Source organism: Mus musculus, chromosome 12 (genome assembly GCF_000001635.26).
Source record: "Mus musculus strain C57BL/6J chromosome 12, GRCm38.p6 C57BL/6J".
In the NCBI taxonomy this organism is placed as follows: Eukaryota; Metazoa; Chordata; class Mammalia; order Rodentia; family Muridae; genus Mus; species Mus musculus.
The window spans coordinates 102,613,327-102,635,329 of NC_000078.6; the positions used below are offsets into that span (position 1 = coordinate 102,613,327).

General features: G+C 50.7%; 1 protein-coding gene across 1 annotated transcript in view; it reads right to left on the reverse strand.

Moving 5' to 3' along the window:
• Nucleotides 1-22,003, reverse strand: part of Itpk1 (inositol 1,3,4-triphosphate 5/6 kinase) — a 136,287-nt gene that overhangs the window by 44,744 nt on the left and 69,540 nt on the right. Inside the window, exon 3 of the mRNA NM_172584.3 lies at nucleotides 9,974-10,099. Within this exon, the coding sequence (NP_766172.1) occupies nucleotides 9,974-10,099 (126 nt within the window). The remainder of the gene's footprint in view (nucleotides 1-9,973; nucleotides 10,100-22,003) is intronic.

Here is a 22,003-nt window from a genome sequence, read left to right on the forward strand (position 1 = left end):
TGACTCCATCTTTGTGATTTTGGAGAGCTGATAGAAAGGACAAGAGAATCCACTGGAGCCCTCCCTGTTCCTCAGCCCTGTTTATACCTGAGGACAAGACGTCAGAACCTGACAACACAGGATGCAGAAGAGATGGGCCATGTATGGTGCTCAGCATAGATAGTCAGGGGCAAGGTGGTTGAGGCCAGCCCCATTATTAGATCAGCCAACACAGCCCTTCCCAGGACACTGCTGGAATCCTGGCACCCTTCACAGAGGGTAGCTCCAGGCCAAAATGTACTAATTAGGAGATGGACCCAGATGGTGGGGACGAAGGTGGTATAACCTTCATGGGGAGAAAATGTGGGGAGAAAATGAAAAACGTGCAGAGTTCATGTCTCTACCATGGGATTTATCCTACAGACCCCCCATATGCATACGGGGACAGTCACCTGCAGCTTGCTTCTAAAATGAGATCAGAACTGTCTAAAGGCCCATCCATGAAGAACTGGTCAGTTACAGGCATAAACACAACAGGGCAGCCTGCAGGATTGCCTCTGACTGAGTTCCTGGGAGCAGGCAGGGACTCCTGGTAGCCACAGGTTCCCTACCCTCTTCTCCAGTGCTTTGTTGGTTTGTAGATGGAACACCTAAGCAGAACCCTGGAACTTGCAGAGAAAAGCAGGTCTTGAGGACTCCTTCTATGTGCAGTGCCACTGGTAAACTCTGGGAAGGGCAGGCGTCACTTGAGAGGGGATACTGGGTTCCGCACCTGCACATGCAGCCTTCCAGACTTCTAGTTTCCAACAGGCCTCAGAGCAGGAGGTCTTATTGCCAGACACTCTAACCTCGCATGTTGCGGTGTAGACAATAGACCCAGGGCCACATGTTTTGGCCCAGGCAAGCTCAGAGGTGAGAATTGCTCTGCCAGCAAGTGTGCACCCTCTCATGTCACCAATAACTGCCACAGGTGAGTGGGGGTGGGGTGATGGCTGCTCACCTTGGATAGCTTGCAAAGAGGAAAATGGCACTAGATGGTGAAGTCACAGTCATCGGAAAAGGGACCTCACAAATATCACTTGTCTTCAAAGACTCTTCCTGTTTGTCTTAGTCAGGGTTTCTATTGCTTTGACAAAACACCATAACCAAAAAACAAGTTAGGGAGGAAAGGGTTACTACTTGGCTTATACTTCCAGATCATAATCCATCACTGGAGAAAGGCTTGCGGCCCACGGCTTACTCTGCCTGCTTACTTATAGATCCCAGGACTACCAGTGCAGGATGGCATCACACACAATGGGCTAAGCCCTCTCCCACTGATCACTAATGGAGAAAATGCCGTACAGCTGGATCTCATGGAAGCATTTCCTCAACTGAGGTTTCTTCCTCTACGACACACAAAAGGCAGCCAGTTCTCTATTATCACAGGCTATGTCTTATTTCCCCCTGGACCTTACTGTAACTGGAGCTGCGTTCTTTTTCTTCTAATACCTTGTGCCTTGTTTGCACCATTCCTGTACACACACGTGCACATACCCAGGCATATGTGTGAGCTCAGTCCATGAGGCATACACTGTATCTGCCTGGCCTGTCTAACTTATTGTGGTTTCTGCAATGTTTTTTGATTCCTGGTACACAGCAAGTACCCGACTAGTACTTGCTGATTGAATGACGAATGACTCCAGTGGTCCTTGTGATGTCTGGTTACTACAGATCATTGGAGAGGTTCACAAACAGGGTTGGGAAGCAGACCAGAGGCTGGAGTTCATTCAGAAGGTATGGAAGCCTCAGTCTGGGGATGCAGATACCATCCACAGAGACACGGCTTATTCCATAAAGTCAAAGGAAGCTGGGCTTCATAACTACAGCCCCACATGGGTGACACAGATACCAGTCAGCATATAGAATCCCTTCATAAACTAGGAACGCAGAGACAGGCAGGAGCCCACAGGACAAAGTTCTCTAGTGCTGGGAACCCATCCCCAGGCTCGGAAAGCAGACCCTTGGGGCTTCGTCATCCACACTCACAAACAGAACCAGCTTTCGTGACCCCAGGCTCTCAGGGCTGCTGAAACAATACCCTAAGAAGCAGCCCTGGAGCTGGCGAGGTGGTTCAGCAGGTAAGAGCAGGCTTGCACAGAACTTGATCGCAGTTTACAGCAGCCGTGTCTGGAGGCTCACAATTACTAGCAACTCCAACTCCAGGGAATCGAATGTCCATTTTTAGGCTGTGAGCACTGCCCTCACATGCACACACACACACACACACACACACACACACACACAAAGATAAAAATACTACCCTTTTTTTTTTAAAAAGCACAGTAGTGCCTAAGTAGGGTGACATCTCCCAACAACTCTATGGCAGTCTCTGGAGGCATATTTGGTCCTTACAGTAGGGAATGTTTGGGGGTACTGCTGTATTGAGCAGGTATAGACCAAACAGACCACTGAACATCCTGGACAGGTCCCAACTACAAAGAACTACGCAGTTCAAGATGTCAATAGACCAGCAGCTGAGAAACTGAGTAATGGGTACAAATGCTTTCTTTACAACTAGAAAATGTTTCTTGGGGTTGTTTGCTTATTTTGGGGGGTCTCACAGTCTTCCTCCCTCAGTCCCCTAAGTGTTGGGATTACAGGTGTCTGCCACCATGTCTGGCAGAAAACACACTATGAAGCATCTTATTTTGTTTATTCGTTTGACTTGAGACAATCTCATATCACTAAACTTCGAACTCCTGATTCTTCTGCCTCCACCTCACAGGCACTGAGAGTATAGGCGTGTACCAGCACGCTCTGCCAATAAACACATTTCTAAAACTCAGCATGCACCAAACCTTGAGGTAAAACACTACCTGTCACTTGTAAGGACTCTGATACTGGGCAGTGGAATGGCAGGGCTTGGGTTTTCTATCCACAGTGGGGATAGGAGGAGTGCCTTCTGCCAGACAAAGGCATTAAATTGAGTTCCTCCTTCAGCAGAAAGAGCAGTGCCCAGTCCCTACGACCTAAATAAACAATGGGAGGTATGACGGTCTCCATGGGGGGACTGGCCTTCTGGCTGAGATTTGCAGTCATCCTGAGGTTGACCACATGGCCGCCCTGTACTGAGTCTGCTGTTCTGGGACTGGGATATAAGCAGCGTTGAGTCCCTTGGCTTCTGTTAGCCTGTGTTTCATCAGCACATGGCACCAGCTGGGTCAGAAGCAATCCAAGGTACTGAACTCTTCCTAGGTGACCCTGAGTTACTGACCCTCCAGCCAGCTGAGGGAAAGGGAAGTAGCTAAAGGCACCATTAGCTACTGTCCAAAGGAGCCCCTCATGCACATATGACAAGAATATACGTGATAGCCACAGTCCTGCCTCTTTCTAAATGATCCTCGGGAGGTGGCAGCTTCCTTAGGCCTGAAAAATTCGTAACTCATTCTGTTATCTCAAGGATTGAGATAAGGAACAGCTAGTAAGAGATGGGCAGGATCCAGGCAGGGTGTCCACATGGTACGTGACTAGACAAAGACAGCCTCTGTCATCCATCTGCTGTGACAATAGAAAATCTTTTCTGGGTCCCATGTTCTAGCTCTGACCCCAGAGGCCCACATGCAAACCAACAGAAGCTCACTTTAGACTGTTACACAACTTCTTGTGGGTTTAGATGTTGGCTTCCTAACTGGGTTAGAAGGTCAAGAACAAGGAAACCTTTGTCCCCTTGCCTTCTCCTCCATCCTCCGGCACAGCATAGACCCTCCACTAGGGGCTGCTCAGTGCTGGAGGCTGCCACATTGAACTCCACACTTGTGCTATTGCATCCGTACTTGAGAGGGAAGGGTGGATGGGGCTATGGCTTGGGAGGTGCCAGCCACACTTAGGAACTAGTGAGGGGCGATCCCAAGGTGACTGTTAAGTATCATCTAAAACGTCCCTCGTATGGCAGGCACAGTGACTGGAACCAACATGGGCTAACTGGTGAGGAGCAGAGCCAGGAATAACAGCCAAGTCCCTCTGGCTACTGCCTCTCCCTGACCCTGCCTTTTAGGCAGAGTCACATTTCCATGGCCCCCTCACAGGCGTGCCTCGACTCAGGGACACTTTCATAATTGCTGCCTCATTGGCTCCAATTACAATTGAGAACTTATAAACTGGCTATGGCCACAGATAAAGCTGGGAGCAAAGTGCTGCTGTCACTGTAGTGACAGTTTTATTAGAAGCATAGCGAGTGCCCCACTGGTGCCACAGGGTCTGCATGTACTACCATATACCTGACAACACGGAGGAAAACGGTCAGTGTTTACACCTACACATACACAGACACACACACACAGACACAGACACACACACACAGACACCTACATACACATATCCACACACACACCTACACACACACACAGACACACCCCTACACATATCCACACACCTACATACACAGAGACACAGACACACACAGACACCTAAATACAGAGACACAGACACACACCTACACATACACCTACATACACAGAGACACACACACACAGACACACACACACAGAGACACAGACACACACACACACCTACACACACACAGACACACACACACAGACACACCCCTACACATATCCACACACCTACAGACACACACACACAGACACACACACATACCTACACACATAGAGAGACACACACAGAGACACAGACACACACACAGAGTTCTCATTCCATGCCAGGCACTGCTCCAAGCACATATGCATATATTAATTTAAAAAAATGCTCACAAAAACCTTGTAGGCTATTTTAATTTTTAAAGGGAAACAAGAGTCCTGGAGTGAGCTCAGTCCCTTCCCTGCAGGGCGAACCTACTGAGAACCGGCATGAGATTTCCCACCTTCTCATCCCCTTGCCTTAACCATGAGGAACTGTGCCAGCACCTGAAGGTCCTGAAGACCCAAGAGAGCCTCAGCCAGCTAGCAGGAAGAGCCTTGAACACCACGCTCTCCGCCAGCCACCAGAGGTTGCCAAGTCTATCGTACAGAAGCAAGCTGCACTCCCTGCCTGAGCCCAGACCCACAGGGTGGGTCTCCTGCCTCAGGGCTCCCACAGGGTGACTGAACAGCTCGCTGTTGGTACCCGATGGAGAACTAAGGAACCAATAAATGGGGTCGGGGCGGGAATTCCCTGCTGTATCCTTGGGATGATGTAACAAGTAGTGTTTTATCCTGTCCTGGCAGCTGAGAAGGGAAACACAAATACAGCACACTTGGGGCTGAGCATGGAGGCCTCTTTGGTCCAGATGTCCAAGCTCTAGTGATTACCTGCTTAAAGATCACCTTGCACTGGCAAAAAAAAATCCTGAGCGCCCCACCCCCCCAATCAATTAACCTGACCTTATGACCATTCGTCTTACTCCCTAATCTCTCTGCATGAGAAAGTCCAAGCTCCAGAGACTGGCTCCCAAACTCCCTGAGCTCTGGCCCTGCCACGCCGCTCTGCAGCCTGCTGGCTCCAGGGCACATTCCCTCGTACATGTCAGGCAGCAGCCCCTGCCCCCTAAATCTCCTGGCTTTCTTCTTCCCTGCTCCTAGTCACCCAGAGCTGTGTACTCCACCCATCCCTGGCCCACAGGGCCCACCCAGCCCCAAACCAGACACTCCCTCCCCACAGTTCTATTGACAAACACAGAGGCATATTCAAAATATGCCAGGTGTGGAGGGCAGCAGTAGGGACAAAGATCCTGGAAGCAGGTGGCCCCGGAGAGACAACAACAACTGACAATGAATTATGAACTTCCAAGTGGTGGAAAGTAAAGGCCAAGATGGGGAAGGCCTGGAACAGGAACTGCATCTACTATCGGGATAGAGCATCCTCACGAAGGTGACCTTGCCTACACAGACCGATTGCACAAAGGGTGGGCAAGAGTCAGGCTTGAGTGGCTTCTGTGGAGGGCTAGTGTGGGAAGGAAGAGGTAGAAGGAACAGCACAAGGCTGCCCTTAAAGAAGGTATCCAGAGCCAGGAGTAGTAGAGCATGCCTTTAAGCCCAGCACTGGGAGGCAAACATGGATGGATCTCTGTGAGTTAGAGGCTAGCCTCATCTACATAGTGAGTTCCAGGACAGCCAGGATTAGGTAAAGACACACTGTCTTGAAAAGGCAAAAAGGCAGACAGACAAACAGACAGACAGACAGACAGACAGACAACTGACAGACTGACCAAGAACCCTGAGAAGAGAGAGAGAGAGAAAGAGAGACAGAGGGGGGGGGAAGGAGAGAGAGAGAGAGAGGGAGAGGGAGAGAGAGAGAGAGAGAGAGCGCAAACACATGGTGGCATATATTTATAATCTCAGTGTTAGAGAGGAGGAGACAGACAGGTCCCAAGAGCTTGTTAGTCAGCCTGGCCTACTAAGTTCAAGGCCAAAGAGAGACCCTGTCTCAAACAAATCAAGCAAAACCCCCACACTCCTGATGTACCCACAAACTCATATGTGAATGCATGCACACACTCACAAATAATGAGAAAACCCATCACTTTGGATTCATGCCTCCTTCCTGTCTTTCTTCAGGGACCACCCATGGAAGAGCTGCCTACTTGCTGGGTTACAACAGGCATGCTCCATTTGGGGAGTCTCGGGAGCCCCAGGGCCACCAGTCTAACCCTTGCAGTCAGACTAGACAGGTGGCACTAAAGTGACAGAGAAGGTTGTTACTGCTCACTAGAGGAAGTCACTGAGAAGCCAAGAGGCTCCAGGGTTCCTGTATACCAGCCACACCCATCCCCAATGGCCCAGGAGGCAGGGCCCTCCCCGGGGGAACCTTTGCCCATGTCTGTGCACTGATAACTAAGTCTCAGGCAGTGGGCAAAGGCGCCAGACTGCTGGCTGCATGACCCTTGGAGCAGAAAACCCTGAATCATCCCAGCGAGCCCTCATTGTGAGGTTAATCCAAAGGGAAAACTGAACGGGCGTGGTCTCCATGACAACCGGCTCAAATGAACTGCAGTACGCACCAGGCCCACACCCTCCCACCTGCCTACCTGGACACAAGGAAGAAGCTGGTCTTGGTTCCGAAGCTCCCTTCCTTGAGGACCAGAGGCTCATAAGAACATCTCCAAAGGTCACCGTTTTCTACATATGATCCTAAAATCTGGGGACCCGAGTAAGATGGGGTCCTTTTGGAAGAGTCCTTTCTGAGGCAGAGCCCCTTCACTTTGATCTACTGCACAAAACACTTAAGGTGCAGGGAAGATCTCTCTGTATAACAGGTCCTGGGCTCTGCTTCTTGCTCCTGTAGTCACCATGCCTGATCATAGCATCTCTGTTCCTCCTGGGTCCCAAGCCAAGCCAATGCCTTCTTGTTACTGTCCAATACAGAAAACTGAACAAGAGTTTGAAAACGAAGGCCATAGCATGGTCAAGTTCAAGGGTCAGTTCCTGGATCTATGTGGCCTGGCTCTGAACTTGCATCTCCCAAGGAGAGATGATCAGGTCAGTGCTGATAGTCCCTACTGTCTTGCCCCGAGGGACCTAATCCCTAGCCTTCGTCCATGGGTCGTGTAACCCCAGCAATGTAAATCTGTTATCAGTAAGTTGACTCTTCTAGAGCTAGAGAGATGGTTTCACGGTTAAGAACACTGGCTGTTCATCCCAGCACATATAGAGACTCACAGCTATTTATAACTCCAGTTCCGTGGAATACAAAGCCTTCTTCTGGCTTACATGGACACTAAGCACACATGTGGTACACAGACATGCATGCAGACAAAGCAGCTATGGACATAATGATCATAATAACATAACTATATTATACACTACTGGGGTTACACGGCCCATGGATTTGGAGGCGGCTCTCATGCGCCTTCCCTCTCACCTGAGTCTGAAGAAGCGGCAGGGCACTGAAGGGGGACAGCAGGACCTAACGCCAGTTCCAGTGTCACTTGACTACTTTCTGACAGCCGGCTTGAGAGAGCTACCTATGGTGTTTGAATGAGAGACGTGCCCTGTGGTTTCAGGCATGGGAACACTTGGTTCCCAGTTGGTGTTACTGGAGGAAGGTTTAGGTGATGCAGCCTGGATGGAGGAAGTGTGCTGCTGTGGGCAGGCTCTGAGAAGGAAGTGCCTCACCTACTTCCAGTTCATTCTCTGCTTCACACTTGAGGTTGAGAATGTGAGCTCTCAACTTCCTACTCCTTCTGCCGGGCTGCCACTGTCTGCTAATGTCTCCCTAGCTCTACCGACTCTGCCTCTGGAACTGTCAGCTAGAATAAACTCTTCTACAAGTCATCTTGGTCATAGTGTTTTTATCACAGCAATAGAAAAGTAATGAGGAACAAGAGTGAGTGACTGGCTCCTGCTGGAGTCCTCACCCTTACCCCGGCCTGGCTTTCCCCCCAGAGGGAGCTTAGCAGGGTCCCTGCAAGGCATCAGCACCATCCTCTGTGGGACTGGCAGACATTCTACACAAATCCCCAGGCTCTGCTCTCTCCCCAGAGAACAACCACTCTCTGAAGAGCTGCAGACATAGGAGTTAGACACTTGGGGGTCCCCTAAAGGACAGGAGACATGATGGTGGCTGCTTCACTGAGTGTCCACTGTACCTACAGGATGGTGGTGAAGGCATTCGGTCACTTGGTCACTGAGAGACGGTGTAAGAGCCACACAGGGAAGGAGCAGAGAGGGCTCTCTGAGAAAGTCAATATTAAGCCCTGGCCCTGCCACACCCTGCACACCTCTGAGCCTTAGTTTCCTGGTTATAAAACAAAGCTGATGAGACCTGCCCTGCGGGATGTAGATACGGAACAGGCTCAAGCTGGCTGCTTTTCAGGCCAGGGAGTAGGGGCCAGTCAGGCCAAACCTTCTAGCCTTGTCTCACTCCTGAGCTGGCCTTGAAGAACTGCCCCAGAGCAGGGATCCAAGGAGTATGCATGGCACATACCAGTAGTGAGCACCCTCTAGGGCTGAGCATGGAAGCTCTTTCCATCACTGCCAGCAGCTCCTCCCTGCGAGCACTCATTTTACAAACAAGAAAACCCCACAAGGTGAGGAGGACCAAGGCCACAGCTTCAGCCTATGAGCAAACGAGAGGGGCTCCATGCAGAGGCCCACAGGGACAATCCCTACCTCATTTTGGACACCCTAGACAGCATACAGGAGGCACGGAGTAGGTAGGACAAGCGGTGGGGAAAGAAATTCGAAAGTGAGAGGTCTCCAGGAAGTGGGTGAGAGCCATGAGATGCTAGGGGGTGGGGTGGGGATTGAGGCCACCAACCCTGAACACGTGGCAAGAGGAACACTGTCAGCAGGATGGCTGCTGTGTGACAAGAGTCCCTTTGTCCTAACAGAGGAAAGGATCTCCAGCCTCCAATTACTGCAGATGAAAAGTGCTGGTCCAAGCGCCCTGTGCCTGGGGCGGCCCTGGAACAGCCACTGTTTTAGCTGAGTTTCCGCTGATAATACGACTTTGTTTCATGACTCCTGAGCTCCCTGCCAGAGGAAAGAATCGCATCTGTCCACAAGAGAGGACACACAGGGCGAGCCAGCAGCGATGACAGCAGCAATGGCTACCCCACATGAGAACCCCAAGGTGACAGGCAGGTCAACCAGGGGTCAGAACCTGGAGCTGCTGGGGAAATGGGTGGGAGCAGGGATCCTCCCTCGGGCCTGTGAGAAGTGTCATACACAATATCAAATCAAACAACTGAGAGGCTTTCCCGTCAATGCAGGACATGGTTCAAACGCTTTCAAGAAAGGGACCCTTGACCTGGTGCAACAGCAAGGTCCCATCCTGGGGTCAAGGTGGAGCCACCAGCCAGTGAGCACACCTGCCCTGGAGACACAGAAACTTTATCTGGGCTCATCAACACTTGGACCAGTACTGACATCAAACCTGCGTTACATGCAAGACCTGGCCCATCGCTGAGCACTTGCCCAGGAAATCGCAGCTCGCCCGTGGCAGAGCTGTCTCTACAGAAGCCACCGCTCTAAGCTTACAGCTCTCCTATCCTGGCCCTCCCTCCACCCTTACTCACTTGGAACCTGTGCACCAATTCCAGGGACTGGCTGTCATTCTGGTCTGCCTCGAGGATGACATCGGTCAGCTTGTGGATGATGACGTCCAGGGGGCCCTGCTCCTCAATCGGTCTGCTGAGGTTCAGCTGTAAGGTGAGAACAACACAGGAGAAGAACTTCAGTTCCTGAGTCCACATCTGGGACCCCTGAGCCTCGGCAGTACCCCAAGAGATGGGACAGACAGAGTAAGAGCCCAAGGGCCCCACTACTCGTTATTCTTAGTAGCTGAGGAGAGCCCAGACTCCTTGTTAGCATGCAGGTCCCCAAAGGCACACAAGCAGGGACGATGTACACTGGCTGTATGGAGATAGCATTTACTGGACACACCTCATCTGCCCAACCACTGAGACCAGAGCTCAGAGAGATTAAGAAAAATGACCAGTCACCCAGTCAGAGCTCCATCTAAGCAGATATTCTTCCCCTGATACTCTGAAGCCATGGCAAAGTGGTGTTCCTGGCAAGTCTAGGAGTCGCTTCCCTGACAACCTGGGCACTTGGATTCCACCCTGAAACCAGGGCGTGTCACTGACCCTGGAGGGCTGCCGGAGTACAGGGCTGCATGCCGGGGGTCAGTTGAGTACTTCACACACTGCTCCACAGGGGAATGTGTTTGTTTGGTAAAGAACACAGGGCTGAGAGGATCAAGCCTCGAGGGAGCCAGAGTGGCCGGCTGGTATTCAGCATCACCTGACCCCAAGCCAAAAGCACCTGCCAACAGCCAGGGCACCCTGACACCACGCTTCCTGATGCGCCAGATGTCTGCCGCCAGCACATGGTCATCACCACCTGCCAGGCTAGACTCTTGGAGGCAAGTGGCGCCAGCCCAGTACCTGGCTGACCCCCCACAGAGCCTCAACTAGGTTGGAGAAAGCAACCCCTGACTTACTCCTCACTGTCACGGGCAGCTAGCCTAAGAGGATTCAGGGCTGCCTAGGTCTGTGTCACTTGTGACAAAAGATAGCTACAAACTGTCATTCTGAAGAGACAGTAAGCGAATGACATACATACCTGTCTCCTTTTATTCCCAATCACTATGGGAAAGGAAATCACAAATTAAGCAAGTGAGGGCAGATGCTTTAAAAAAACCTGCCTAGGACGTGGGTGGGAGTTTGGCTTGGATACAAAGTGAGACCTAAGGCAATTGATTTAAACTTCCAACCCACCCTCCATCCTCTGCCCCATGTCCACTCTGTCCCCTGGGTGTCACAATCCCAAAAGTCACAACCATATAGCTGCTGCCCTCCGGCAGAATGGCAGATAGGGGCCATAGCGAAGGTGATATCGAAGGTAGGTCATGACGCTTGATCCCTGTACCTGGTCCTCATGACTCTTTCAGTCCTGGTATTTCTGCACAGCCCATCTCCCAGGACGGCCAGCCATCTATCTCTATGGCTCCATTTACATTCTTGGTTCCCCTGTCCCAGCAGGCCTATGAGTGGTGACAATTCCCCACACTTGTTCATACTGCATACTCTGTCTTGTCAGCCCCTCAGGCCCTGCTCACACCTATTGCACATACATCCTTACTTTAACTCTTCTGATAAGCCTTTGGGAATACGACAGCTCCTTCCTGCTGTCCTTAACCCCACTTTTTATGGTCTGCCAGGAGAGATGTTAAAATGTCACCCCTATTTAAAAGAAAAAAAAAGGACCTCCCAATAAGAAAACATCAAGGGCTATGCTTCCTTCCCATGGTGATGGGCTTGTGTACCAAACAAACCAAATACAGGCAGGACACCAGACTGAGGAGCGGAAGGGATGCGACCCAAGGATCTTTTGTTGTTGTTTAAAATTGTGTCTGGCCGGTCTCGACGTTAAGGAGATTCACCCTGACTCTGCTTCTGGGGTGTCTTCTGAGACCTCACAGCAAGGCTGGGAGATGGGAATGATACTCCTGCCTCCTACGACCAGAACACCAAGAACCGAGGAAGAAAAAAAAGGGCCAGCCATGCTATGTAGCAGGCAGTAGCCTGAGGCCCAGAGGAATGCCACTGTCTGCCCTGCCAAGCCACCAGCTTGTCATAACCCTGGCTTCAGTTTTCCTTGAGGAAACTCAAAGGGCCTCTCTGGCTCTGTGTGGTGATGCCACACTAGATTTTCTTCCAACCCAGACAGGATTTGAAGGCAAGTGAAGAAGGTTACTGTGAGAGGCTGCACCCAAGGACCTACAGCCATGCCTGCTGGTTCTGCCGTGGCAGGTACCACAGACAAAAGGACAGTATTTTCAGACTACGGCAGCTATGAAAAGATGACTGGGTCCCAAGACTGACAGTGGGCACATTCCTTAAGTTCAGACAGAACTACCATGCTGGTCTCCATCTCCAGTCCTCGCTGGGCCAGGTACTGGGGAGGGGCATAGTGTCAGGGCCTAGTTTGAGTACCAGGTAGGGCATGCTTGTGTTCATTATTGTCGTTTTAGGATCCAGAGGTACATCTTGGGCTACTGGAGTTTGCAAGGACAAAAAATCAGGCAGAAAAAGGCCAGGGGTCCCCTGAGGATTGGTGGAGGAGGTGGACATTAGCCTGAGGCCCGTAGACCTGACAACCAGGGGCTGTTTGGAAAATAAGCTCCCTGCGTTCCTGGCTGCTCTACAGAAGGTAAACAGTTGAGTCTGGAAGCCAGCCACCTTCCTCTGTGTACTTTCCAGGCACCCTTATGCCAATAAAGCCCTTTCACAAGAAAAGCAACTCGGGACACACATCAGGCCTGGTGTGGCTCTATTCCACAGTATGGCCACCTCTTGCCACAACATCGAGTCTTCGCTTCTTTCTCCCCCCACCTACTTTTAAAAAAAGATTTATTTATTTTTACATATATGAGTACATTGTAGTTGTACAGATGGTTGTGAGCCATCATGTGGTTGCTGGGAATTGAACTTAGGACCTTAGGAAGAACAGTCAGTGCTCTTAACTGTTGAGCCATCTCACCAGCTCCCCTTCCCACTTTTTTTGAGACAGGCTTTTTCTACACAGCCCTGGCTGTCGTGGACCACTTTATGTAGAACAGGATGGCCTTGAACTCACAAAAGATCTGCCTGTCTGTGCCTCTAGACTCACTATACCCGGCTATTTTTTCTTCTCTGTAGATCAAGCTGCCCTTGAACTTGCAGCCACCCTCCTGATTCTCCCTTCTGGGTGTTGGGGTCACAGGTGTGAGCCACTATTGCACTTTTGAGTTGTATAAACGAGCCTTTCTGCTTTTCTTCAAGTGACCAGAGTAGCCACCATCATTCTCCAGGGACGATGACTCGAAAGCACCCCAGAGAAGCCCTAGTCTCTCCTCACTACCTTGGACTTCATCTGAGGCTTCAAGATGGGCGTGAAGGGCTCCTGGAACCAGAACACCACAGAAGGAACACTGCAATGGTGGGGCCCTTAGGAGACAGTGCATCACAGATGCGGGGATTGTATGGAAGGGATGGCACAGTCAAAGCTCTGTCTCCTAGATAGGGTGAGGACAGGACTCAGGGTAAAGACTCCATGTGAGCTCACCCTTCCTTTTCTCTGACCACTCAGCTCCCAGAACATCCCCAGAGACTGCTTGCTCTCCCCCTTGGGAGGGGCGTGGACTGTCCTTCTCAGGGAGTGTTAAGAGCATGTCACTGAAAGGCCTGACCATTGAGGTCAGGAATCCATACTTGCTCTACTTCCAGGTCTGGCTGTCCGGCAAGGCCAGCACTGGACACGGTTCTCCATGCAGCACACAGAGAGAACAAAGAGCCACTGTTCCCCTCGCAGACAAAGGCACTGAGGCTCCTGAGCGGGGCAGGCAAGGCTGAGAGGATATGGAACAAAGTTGGCAAATCCCAGTGGCCCACGAGTCACCCCGATTTCCAAAACAACAGTAATTAGCATAATCATGCCCTACCTGGTAACCAAGCTATGCCCAGACACTATGTCCTCACCCCAATGCCAGCACCTGGAACCAGGCAGAGATGTAAGCAAGGCCAGGAAACCCATTTAACTCCATTATTTCTGGGTAGCCAAGGTCATCTAACTGTACTGTGCCTCAGTTTCCCCATTCATAAGATGAGGCTACTGTTAACTCTTCCACATACCCCTCAGGGCAAGTTTCCTAACTCTTTTTTTTTAAGGTTTTATTTAAGTATATGAGTATACTGTCATGTCTTCCAGTACACCAGAAGAGGGCATCAGATCCCATTACAGATAGATGGTTGTGAGCCACCATGTGGTTGCTGGGAATTGAACTCAGGACCTCTGGAAGAGCAGCCAGTGCTCTTAACTGCTGAGCCATCTCTCCAGCTCCCAAGTTTCCTAACTCTTGACATTTCTCAACTCACCTTGTAACAAACCGGAAGAATGCATAGGTCCCTCATCTCACCTGTACCCACAAGACTACCCCCACCCCCAGACTTCCTGTTGCTTCTTCAGGGCAACTCTCCCCTATCACCATGCTGCAGATTGCTGTCAGTTGGGCCCCTTAGGGTTCTTCACTGCAACGTATGTCCCCAGCACAGAGTCACGGAGATTCAAGGTTGCTAAGATAAACCTATGGCTTCCGAGATGGTAGGGTGTACCTGACTTCAGAGTTCAAAAGCTACAACTGAGGCTGCAGCGGGAATTAGCCAAGTGGGAGGACTGGCTTTTGTGGCTACCACCTTCTTAAGGCTTCAACTGCCGAAAGAAACCTCACCGTTCTGCAACACACCCAGCCGCAGCATACCTGCTCAGACCCTGCTCATTATATGCAAGGATTCAAGCCCCTCAGAGGAACAGGGTGGTCAAAGAATACAGTGTATGCCAGTTCAAGGGACACAAGCACGGTGTCACACTCCCGTTGATGGTACTTTGTGGAGGAGCATGGTGCATCCAATAAACGCCAGCTGTTAGACCTCCCTCTCCTTGCTGTTCATATTGTGACCAACGTGAAGCCCCCACTCCTCTGGTAGTAGCATATCACAAGAACGCAGCATGGGCCAGGCTTGAATTCTGCAGAGCCTGGGTACTAGCACTGGCTCACACTGACATCCTCAAAGAATGTGCAGCCACACCTCGGTTCTCTGCGGTTGGTAATGACAACTGCCACCCACACGGTGCTTACCAGAAGCTACACCCTGTACTCCTAATGAGCACTGACAACACGGGGTGCAGATGAAGACACAGAACCACACAGGGGTTCAGTGACGTGAACACAGAGTTTCACAGTATGGGAACCCAGGTTTCTCTCCTGCTGACACTAGACTTCTGTTCACACCAAAGGGTGCCCACGGTTTCTTCCCCTTCCTCCCTGCATGTGGCCCCGGAGTGGTGTTTTCAGCTGTGACTTCAAATGGGACCCACTACATCAAAAGTTTTGCCTTAGCCAAGGCTGAGTAGGACAAATGGCCCAGATCAAAGACCTGATGTATATCTCTAGGCTCCATTAGAGTCCTGGGATCTGGCTAAAGAACCAGTCTACTACACAGAACTAAGTCTCTCAGTCGGGGCCTCTCAAGGACCCCAAAAGGCAGCGGCGACAGGGTATCTGTGTGGTCTGCTTCCCAAAGCAGAATGATGGAGGACACAGAAGCTTCCTGAATAAGCACCTTACACCCAAAGGAATGTCACAAGTCCCATAGTCAGGAGTTTGAGTCTGGCCACTCAAACCTGTAAACTACACCAAGGGAGATACCCAGATGGCCTCTGCCCCAGATCAAAGAGGGAGGCTGGTGCCTTTATTCCCTGACCCGGTTCCCCAGTTCTCCAGTGACTAGGGCAATGGTAAGCAGCAGCAATCCAATTAAGGCAGAAAAGTAGACAACATGTTTACTCCACAGACAGTGGCAATGCCCTGTGGCACCAACATTTGGGGGACTTCAAGCCTTCTGCAGGTACATGGCCAGACCAAGCTTGTTAGAGTGTACTAACGGCTTTACATGTCTCTCTCTCATACACACACTTTATGGCATGCACACACACACATTATAACCATACATGCTCGCACAAACGTGTCATCTTGTAGGAGAGACTGTGGCCCAGACAATAATAGGTGGATCCTCATCTTGGCCACAAATGCTCAGTTATGCAAACTTCTTAACCACTATTTAAACCTGACCTTCAGGTCAGGATCCTGGGGATGGACTTTGGATGGAGGCAGGTGTGGTCACCAGGTCTCTTTCCTTTTCTTCTCCATGTGGGCACAAAAATTAAATCTTTCTCTACTTTTCACTATTACTTGTCTGTCTAATCGGTAGTGGGTGGCCAAACATAGATTGTTAGGAAAGTGTCTTAGTTAGGGTTTTACTGCTGTGAACAGACACCATGACCAAGGCAAGTCTTATAAAAACAACATTTAATTGGGGCTGGCTTACAGGTTCAGAGGTTCTGTCCATTATCAAGGTGGGAGCATGGCAGCTGACATCTCCAATAAACAAGGGTGTACCACTCCAACTAGGCTTCACCAATAGCCTCTCATAGGCTCTCTTCATGGTGTGAAAGCTCAAATTCTTTGCATGACCCCTTCAGTCCTGGGCCATCAACTACAGCTGAGGCTACACCTTCTCCAATGGTCTTCCATGACCTCTCACACCTGCATGCCTTCAAAACCAGTACCACCTGGGTGACTCTTACACATTACCAAGTCCAGCCGCAGCACAAGGTACAACCTTGGCTATCTCTGGAACACAGCTTCTTTGTGCTCCCAGAAAACAATTCCCAGATTTCAACCCAGTGATGCTGGTCTCTTCTTAATCATTGCTAATTTCTTAGCTCCAACTAACCAGCATCAATTGTCCCAGTAGTTCCTTCCATTCTTAACTCTAGAGCCAGAGCCACATGGCTGAAGCTGCTGAGTTTTGCTGCTTACAGGAACTAGAACATGACCCCCTTGTACTATTACATTATCACTGGCTTTATATGTTTTCTAAATCCTCCACTGCCTAAGCTTGGCTATCCTGGTTCTTGCTCTGTAGATGGATCTTGAATGCAGAGATCAGCATGCCTGTCTCCTGGTTAAAGGTGTGTACCACCATGCCTGGATCTAAATTTAGCTGGGTAGGCTCTTGCCCCAAGGTCCCACTCCCTTAATACAACATTTAATTGGCAGTATCCAGGCAGAGCTGAGAGTTCTACATCTTCATCCAAAGGTTGCTAGTGGAAGACTGACTTCCAGGCGACTAGGGTGAGGATTTTTTTTTTTTTTTTTGGTTTTTCGAGACAGGGTTTCTCTATAGCCCTGGCTGTCCTGGAACTCACTTTGTAGACCAGGCTGGCCTCGAACTCAAAAATCCACCTGCCTCTGCCTCCTGAGTGCTGGGACTAAAGGCGTGCGCGACCACGCCCCGCTTAGGGTGAGGATCTTAAGCCCACACCCACAGTGTCACACCTGCTCCAACCTGGTCACACCTACTTGAACAAGGCCACACCTCCAAATGGTGCCACTCCCTGGCCCAAGAATACACAAGCCATCACAGGAAGCTAGAGTCCAGCCGCTGATCCCGATACCTTCAGTAACATTACAGTCATTAGTACTTACAATTAAATCAGGAAAAGAGGAAAAAAATATATCATTGAGCAGCAGGGGAAGATGGCCCAGTCTAAAAAGTGTCTGCTACATAAGTGTGACACCCTGAGTTCACTTCTCCAGTCACTGTGTGAGTCACAAGAGCATGCATGCGTAACCCTAGGACTAAGGGATGAGTTAGGGAGACAAGAAGATTCTAGCAGCTCGCTGGCCAGGCGGCTTAGCTGAATGGACAAACTCTAGGTACAGGGAGATCCTGCCTCAAAATAAGGTAGAGAGTGACCAAGGAAGATGGCTGATATGTTCAATGCTAGCAAGTGGGGCCCTGTAGGGTTTGGAGGGGCTTTTAACACTATTGTTTGAGATCTGGATAGAATATGGGCACAGAGATTTATCCTGTAAGAAAAGAATACTTCCTGGTCCTTTAGGTTCACTAGGCTAGAAACCTGAACAAGCTCCACACGAACCTGGCTGTTCTACAGTGCCCAGGAAAGCCCCCACAGCCCCCTCCACCTGCCCACAAGTCCCTTGACAGCAGCCACTTTGGCCTAGTGGACAGTTCATCTTGTTCCTATTCATGGTGGTGTCCAAGGGCCTAAGACAGCATAAGGGGAAATACCCCCCAGACACACAGACACACACACACACACACAGACACACACACACACACAGACACACACACACAAAAGACAGTCACACACAAAAGACAGACACACATAAAAGACAGACAAGAGTTGGCATATCCATCCAAATACAGGGAAGTCACAGGCCACATCCCAGTCTGGCTGCCCTCTGAGACGGGGAGACGGGGAGACGGGGATTGAAGAAAGAGGCTTCTGGGGTCCTTGTACCTCAGCTCTCTGACAATTATCTCCCTCTGAGCCACCTCAGGCACGAGGTGGCCCCTCCCAAGCAGAAGGTCACCAAGTGTCTGGATGCACAGGCCCGAGCCTAGGGAGAGTGTGTCCCCTTCACCCTCAGACTGGTTGCCTCACCTGCAAAGCAAAGATAAGGAAGCACTATCACAGCACACACCAGAGCCCCATCATCAGGCAGTCGCTCTGAGCAGAGCCAAGCCCACCATGCACAAGTCGGCGGCAGGGATTTCAGCTGAGATCACATGAAGACAGATTTTCTCTAGCTTCAATTTAATCCTTGTTGGCTGTCCGCCAGGATGATCCGAGTAATCCCTTCCCCAGAACTAGAGGAACCTAGCCCCATACCAGGTGCTGGACTGAGCAAATCATATGTATTATTCCCCCTAATCTCCCAGTCTAAAGCAGCTACGGCCTGGTGACCATTTATATGGGAGGCAAAGAAGATTCCAGAAGCCAAAACAATGAGCTCAGATTGGATAGCCAGTAAGCAAGGGGCATGGCCACCCTTGGGTTCTGTCCCTGTGCTCCAGAAAGCAGTTTCAAAGACCCTCTGCTTTCCTCGGGCAATGTTGGCTAGACACTTTGCCTGGAAGTGTCAGGCAGTGACAACAGAGCTGAAGATAATATCTGAGGTAACTTCTTGCCTACTGGCAGTACAGCATCTGCTGGGTGTCTCAGCCAAGGGGGTCTCAGCCAGTCTTACAGCTCTAGACTCTGAAACTCCAGGAGGAGGAACTGACATCTCCAGCAAATGCTACTTCCTGGTCTCTCATCAGGAAAGCCCTCCACCCCACGGAAGCATCCGGAAGCACTCGCAGCACGGGGACTTAATCCTGCTGGCAAGCCTACACACAGGGCATTATTTATAACTACCCCAAATTAATAAATTAAATTCACAAAGGGAGGGGTGGTTATATATAAAGCCGCCGTCGAAAAGCTTAGGAGGTGATCCAATGCAGTATGCTGTGGAGTGTACAGGCAGAGGGGAGCTACAGACATCCACCCCCCTATGCCCACAGCATCTCAGTGGACTCCAAGGGACCAAAGTGAGTGCTAATCTCCCCTGAGGAGAGTAACAGGGGGTTCCTACAGGACTAGGTAAGATGGGTCTTCTCATATTGTGCTACTTGGGGAGTTTCAACCCAGCTCAGTATCTTGTTTCTTTATCAGGTGAACAGTATGTAGAACAGGTGTAGAAGAAAAAGGTCTGGGTCCAAATCTAGCTCAGTAACATTTACTGAGAACTTGCTCTATGCCAGGCACACCTGTAAGCACTTTACTTAAACTATTGCATTTAAGAGGTGGGGGGGGGGGGGTCCTCTCACTGAGACCCCATAGCAGTAGTGGCCTTGTATCTGGGTGACTCGGACTGCAAATGATGAAGGAGAGAGCAGACAGCTGTAGGCAGTGACCTTCAGCCCATCTAAGCCTGTTTCCTCATCTGTCGGATGGAGCCCTGGCATCTGCTCCTGCATTCCTCATTGGACAAGGCAATGTTGGCAAAGCTTCAGCAATGAACCACCCCAGAGAAGGCTCCTGGGAGGCCCCACCGGTGGAAGATGCCAGCTCGTGTCCTGGGGTTTCTTTGCTCTCAATCCCTCTAACACTTCATTAGTCTCAGTTCCTGGGGGAGCCACCACTTCCAATGACAAACAGGAAGGGTCTTTTTGGGTCAGGGACCAGGGCATGATGCCAGCTCCAAGACACCCTCAGCCTCCTATTTCAGAGAGACTGACAGAGTCTGGCTTGGCTAATCATGCCCACTGGGAGCTGTAAAAAGACTCCTTGGCCTGTCTCTGTGACCTCTCCGAGGTCAGGCCTGTGACCTGTTGTTCCCTTTGGCTTTGAATGTCCTAGGAGTGCCTGCTTGACCCAGGGCAGCAGACACACACTAAATGAGAACCTGGGGACAGGAGAGACTTGCAACATCAGCCCACCCGATCCAGCATCCCGCCCATCCCTCCACATAACAGGGACTGGGCACATTACATAATGTGCCATGGCTCCAAACAAATGTTACCCTATCTTGCTCAGAGAAAGAAAATGAAGCTGGAGCAAGATTAGGTCAGTGATAAAATGTCGATGCCCAGGGCAGAAAGGGCAGACCCAAATGATTTCTGACCACAAATCCTTACCCGCTACCTTCTGATCTGCGTGTAGTTTCTCTATAACACATGCAGACCTGGGCCTCTGTGCTGGGCTTGGGTGTATGGGGTGGGGGTGCGGTGCTCCTCTGTGGGTCCTACCAGGTGGCTCCAGAGTAAGACGCAGACTCTGGCCAAGCAAGGGAAGAAGATCCCAGGATTTTCTGGGCTGTGGAGCAAACACGGACATGGGAATCACCTTGTTCTAGGCCTGTGACCATCTTTAGAAAGGAGACCCGGCATGGGGTGTTCAAGAGGCCCAGAGACTTTCGACAGTAATGTTCGCTGCCACATTAATAGCTATGACCCTGGCTCCCACAGACACAACAGAAGAGACAGGGAGACATATCAGCCTGGCTACCTGGCCTAAGTCTTGTCACTCCAAGCAAGCCATGTGTATCTGGGGACCCTCCCTCTCAGCATCTGTCTAGAAGACTGGACAGTCCTACACACAAACAAGACAGGGCAACAGAGGGAGCAATCAGCAGTCCTCAGGGCCTCTGCCTCCTCACCTTAGCCGACTGTCAGCGTGAACACATGGACCATGGTGAGCCGTGCACTTCTGAACCCCTGGCCAGATACACTCGCGATGGGCCATATAAACTCCATTCTATACAAGACTGCCTGCCTTCCCTACGTTTTCCACTGTGGGGTGAAGATGGATGGCTCAGATCCCGACAACCCTCCCAGAGGCAAACTGCAACAGCCCCCTCACCCGTTCAATTACCCGCCCTCTGCAGCCTCACACAAACCACACACATTCTAGCTCTACCTCACCAGGGGGCGCAGAGACTGAGGTCAAGGAACACCATGCGAAAGGATGCATGCTTGTACTCAGCACGCTCCTGGAGGACGTGCACAAAAAAATAATAATAAGCTGGAAGGGTGACCTGTGCCTACCAGATGAGCGCTGAGAAAATCAAGTGCTCACTGCAACAGCCCTCTTTGCTCCAGCCCTTTGTCTAAAAGGCACATAAAAGAAACAAACAGCTCCCTCACGAGTCACCCACAAAAGATGGTGCTTTGTTCCATCGTCGTACTGCTTTTCCTGAATCCCAGTACTGCCCTGGACGGCTGCTTTGCACTGGCATTGCCCCGGCCAACGAACGGGGAGGGTGTTGTTGGGAGCCGCCCTCACATTTGCCATTACAAGATGGCGCTGACAGCTGTGTTCTAAGTGGTAAACATAATCTGCACACGTGCAGGGGCAGTTTTCCCGCCATGTGTTCTGCCTTTCTTGTGATGACAACTGAGCCGATGGGCTGCAGCCAATCAGGGAGTAATACGTCCTAGGCGGAGGATAATTCTCCTTAAAAGGGACGGGGTTTTGCCATTCTTTTTCTCTCTCTTGCTTTCTTGTTCTCTTTCTTGCTTTCTTGTTCTTGTTCTTTTTCTTTCGCTCTCTTGCTCTTGCTCTTGCTCTCTTGCTCTTGCTTTTGCTCTTGCACTCTTGCGCTCTGGCTCCTAAAGATGTAAGCAATAGAGCTCTTGCTCTCTTGCTTTCTG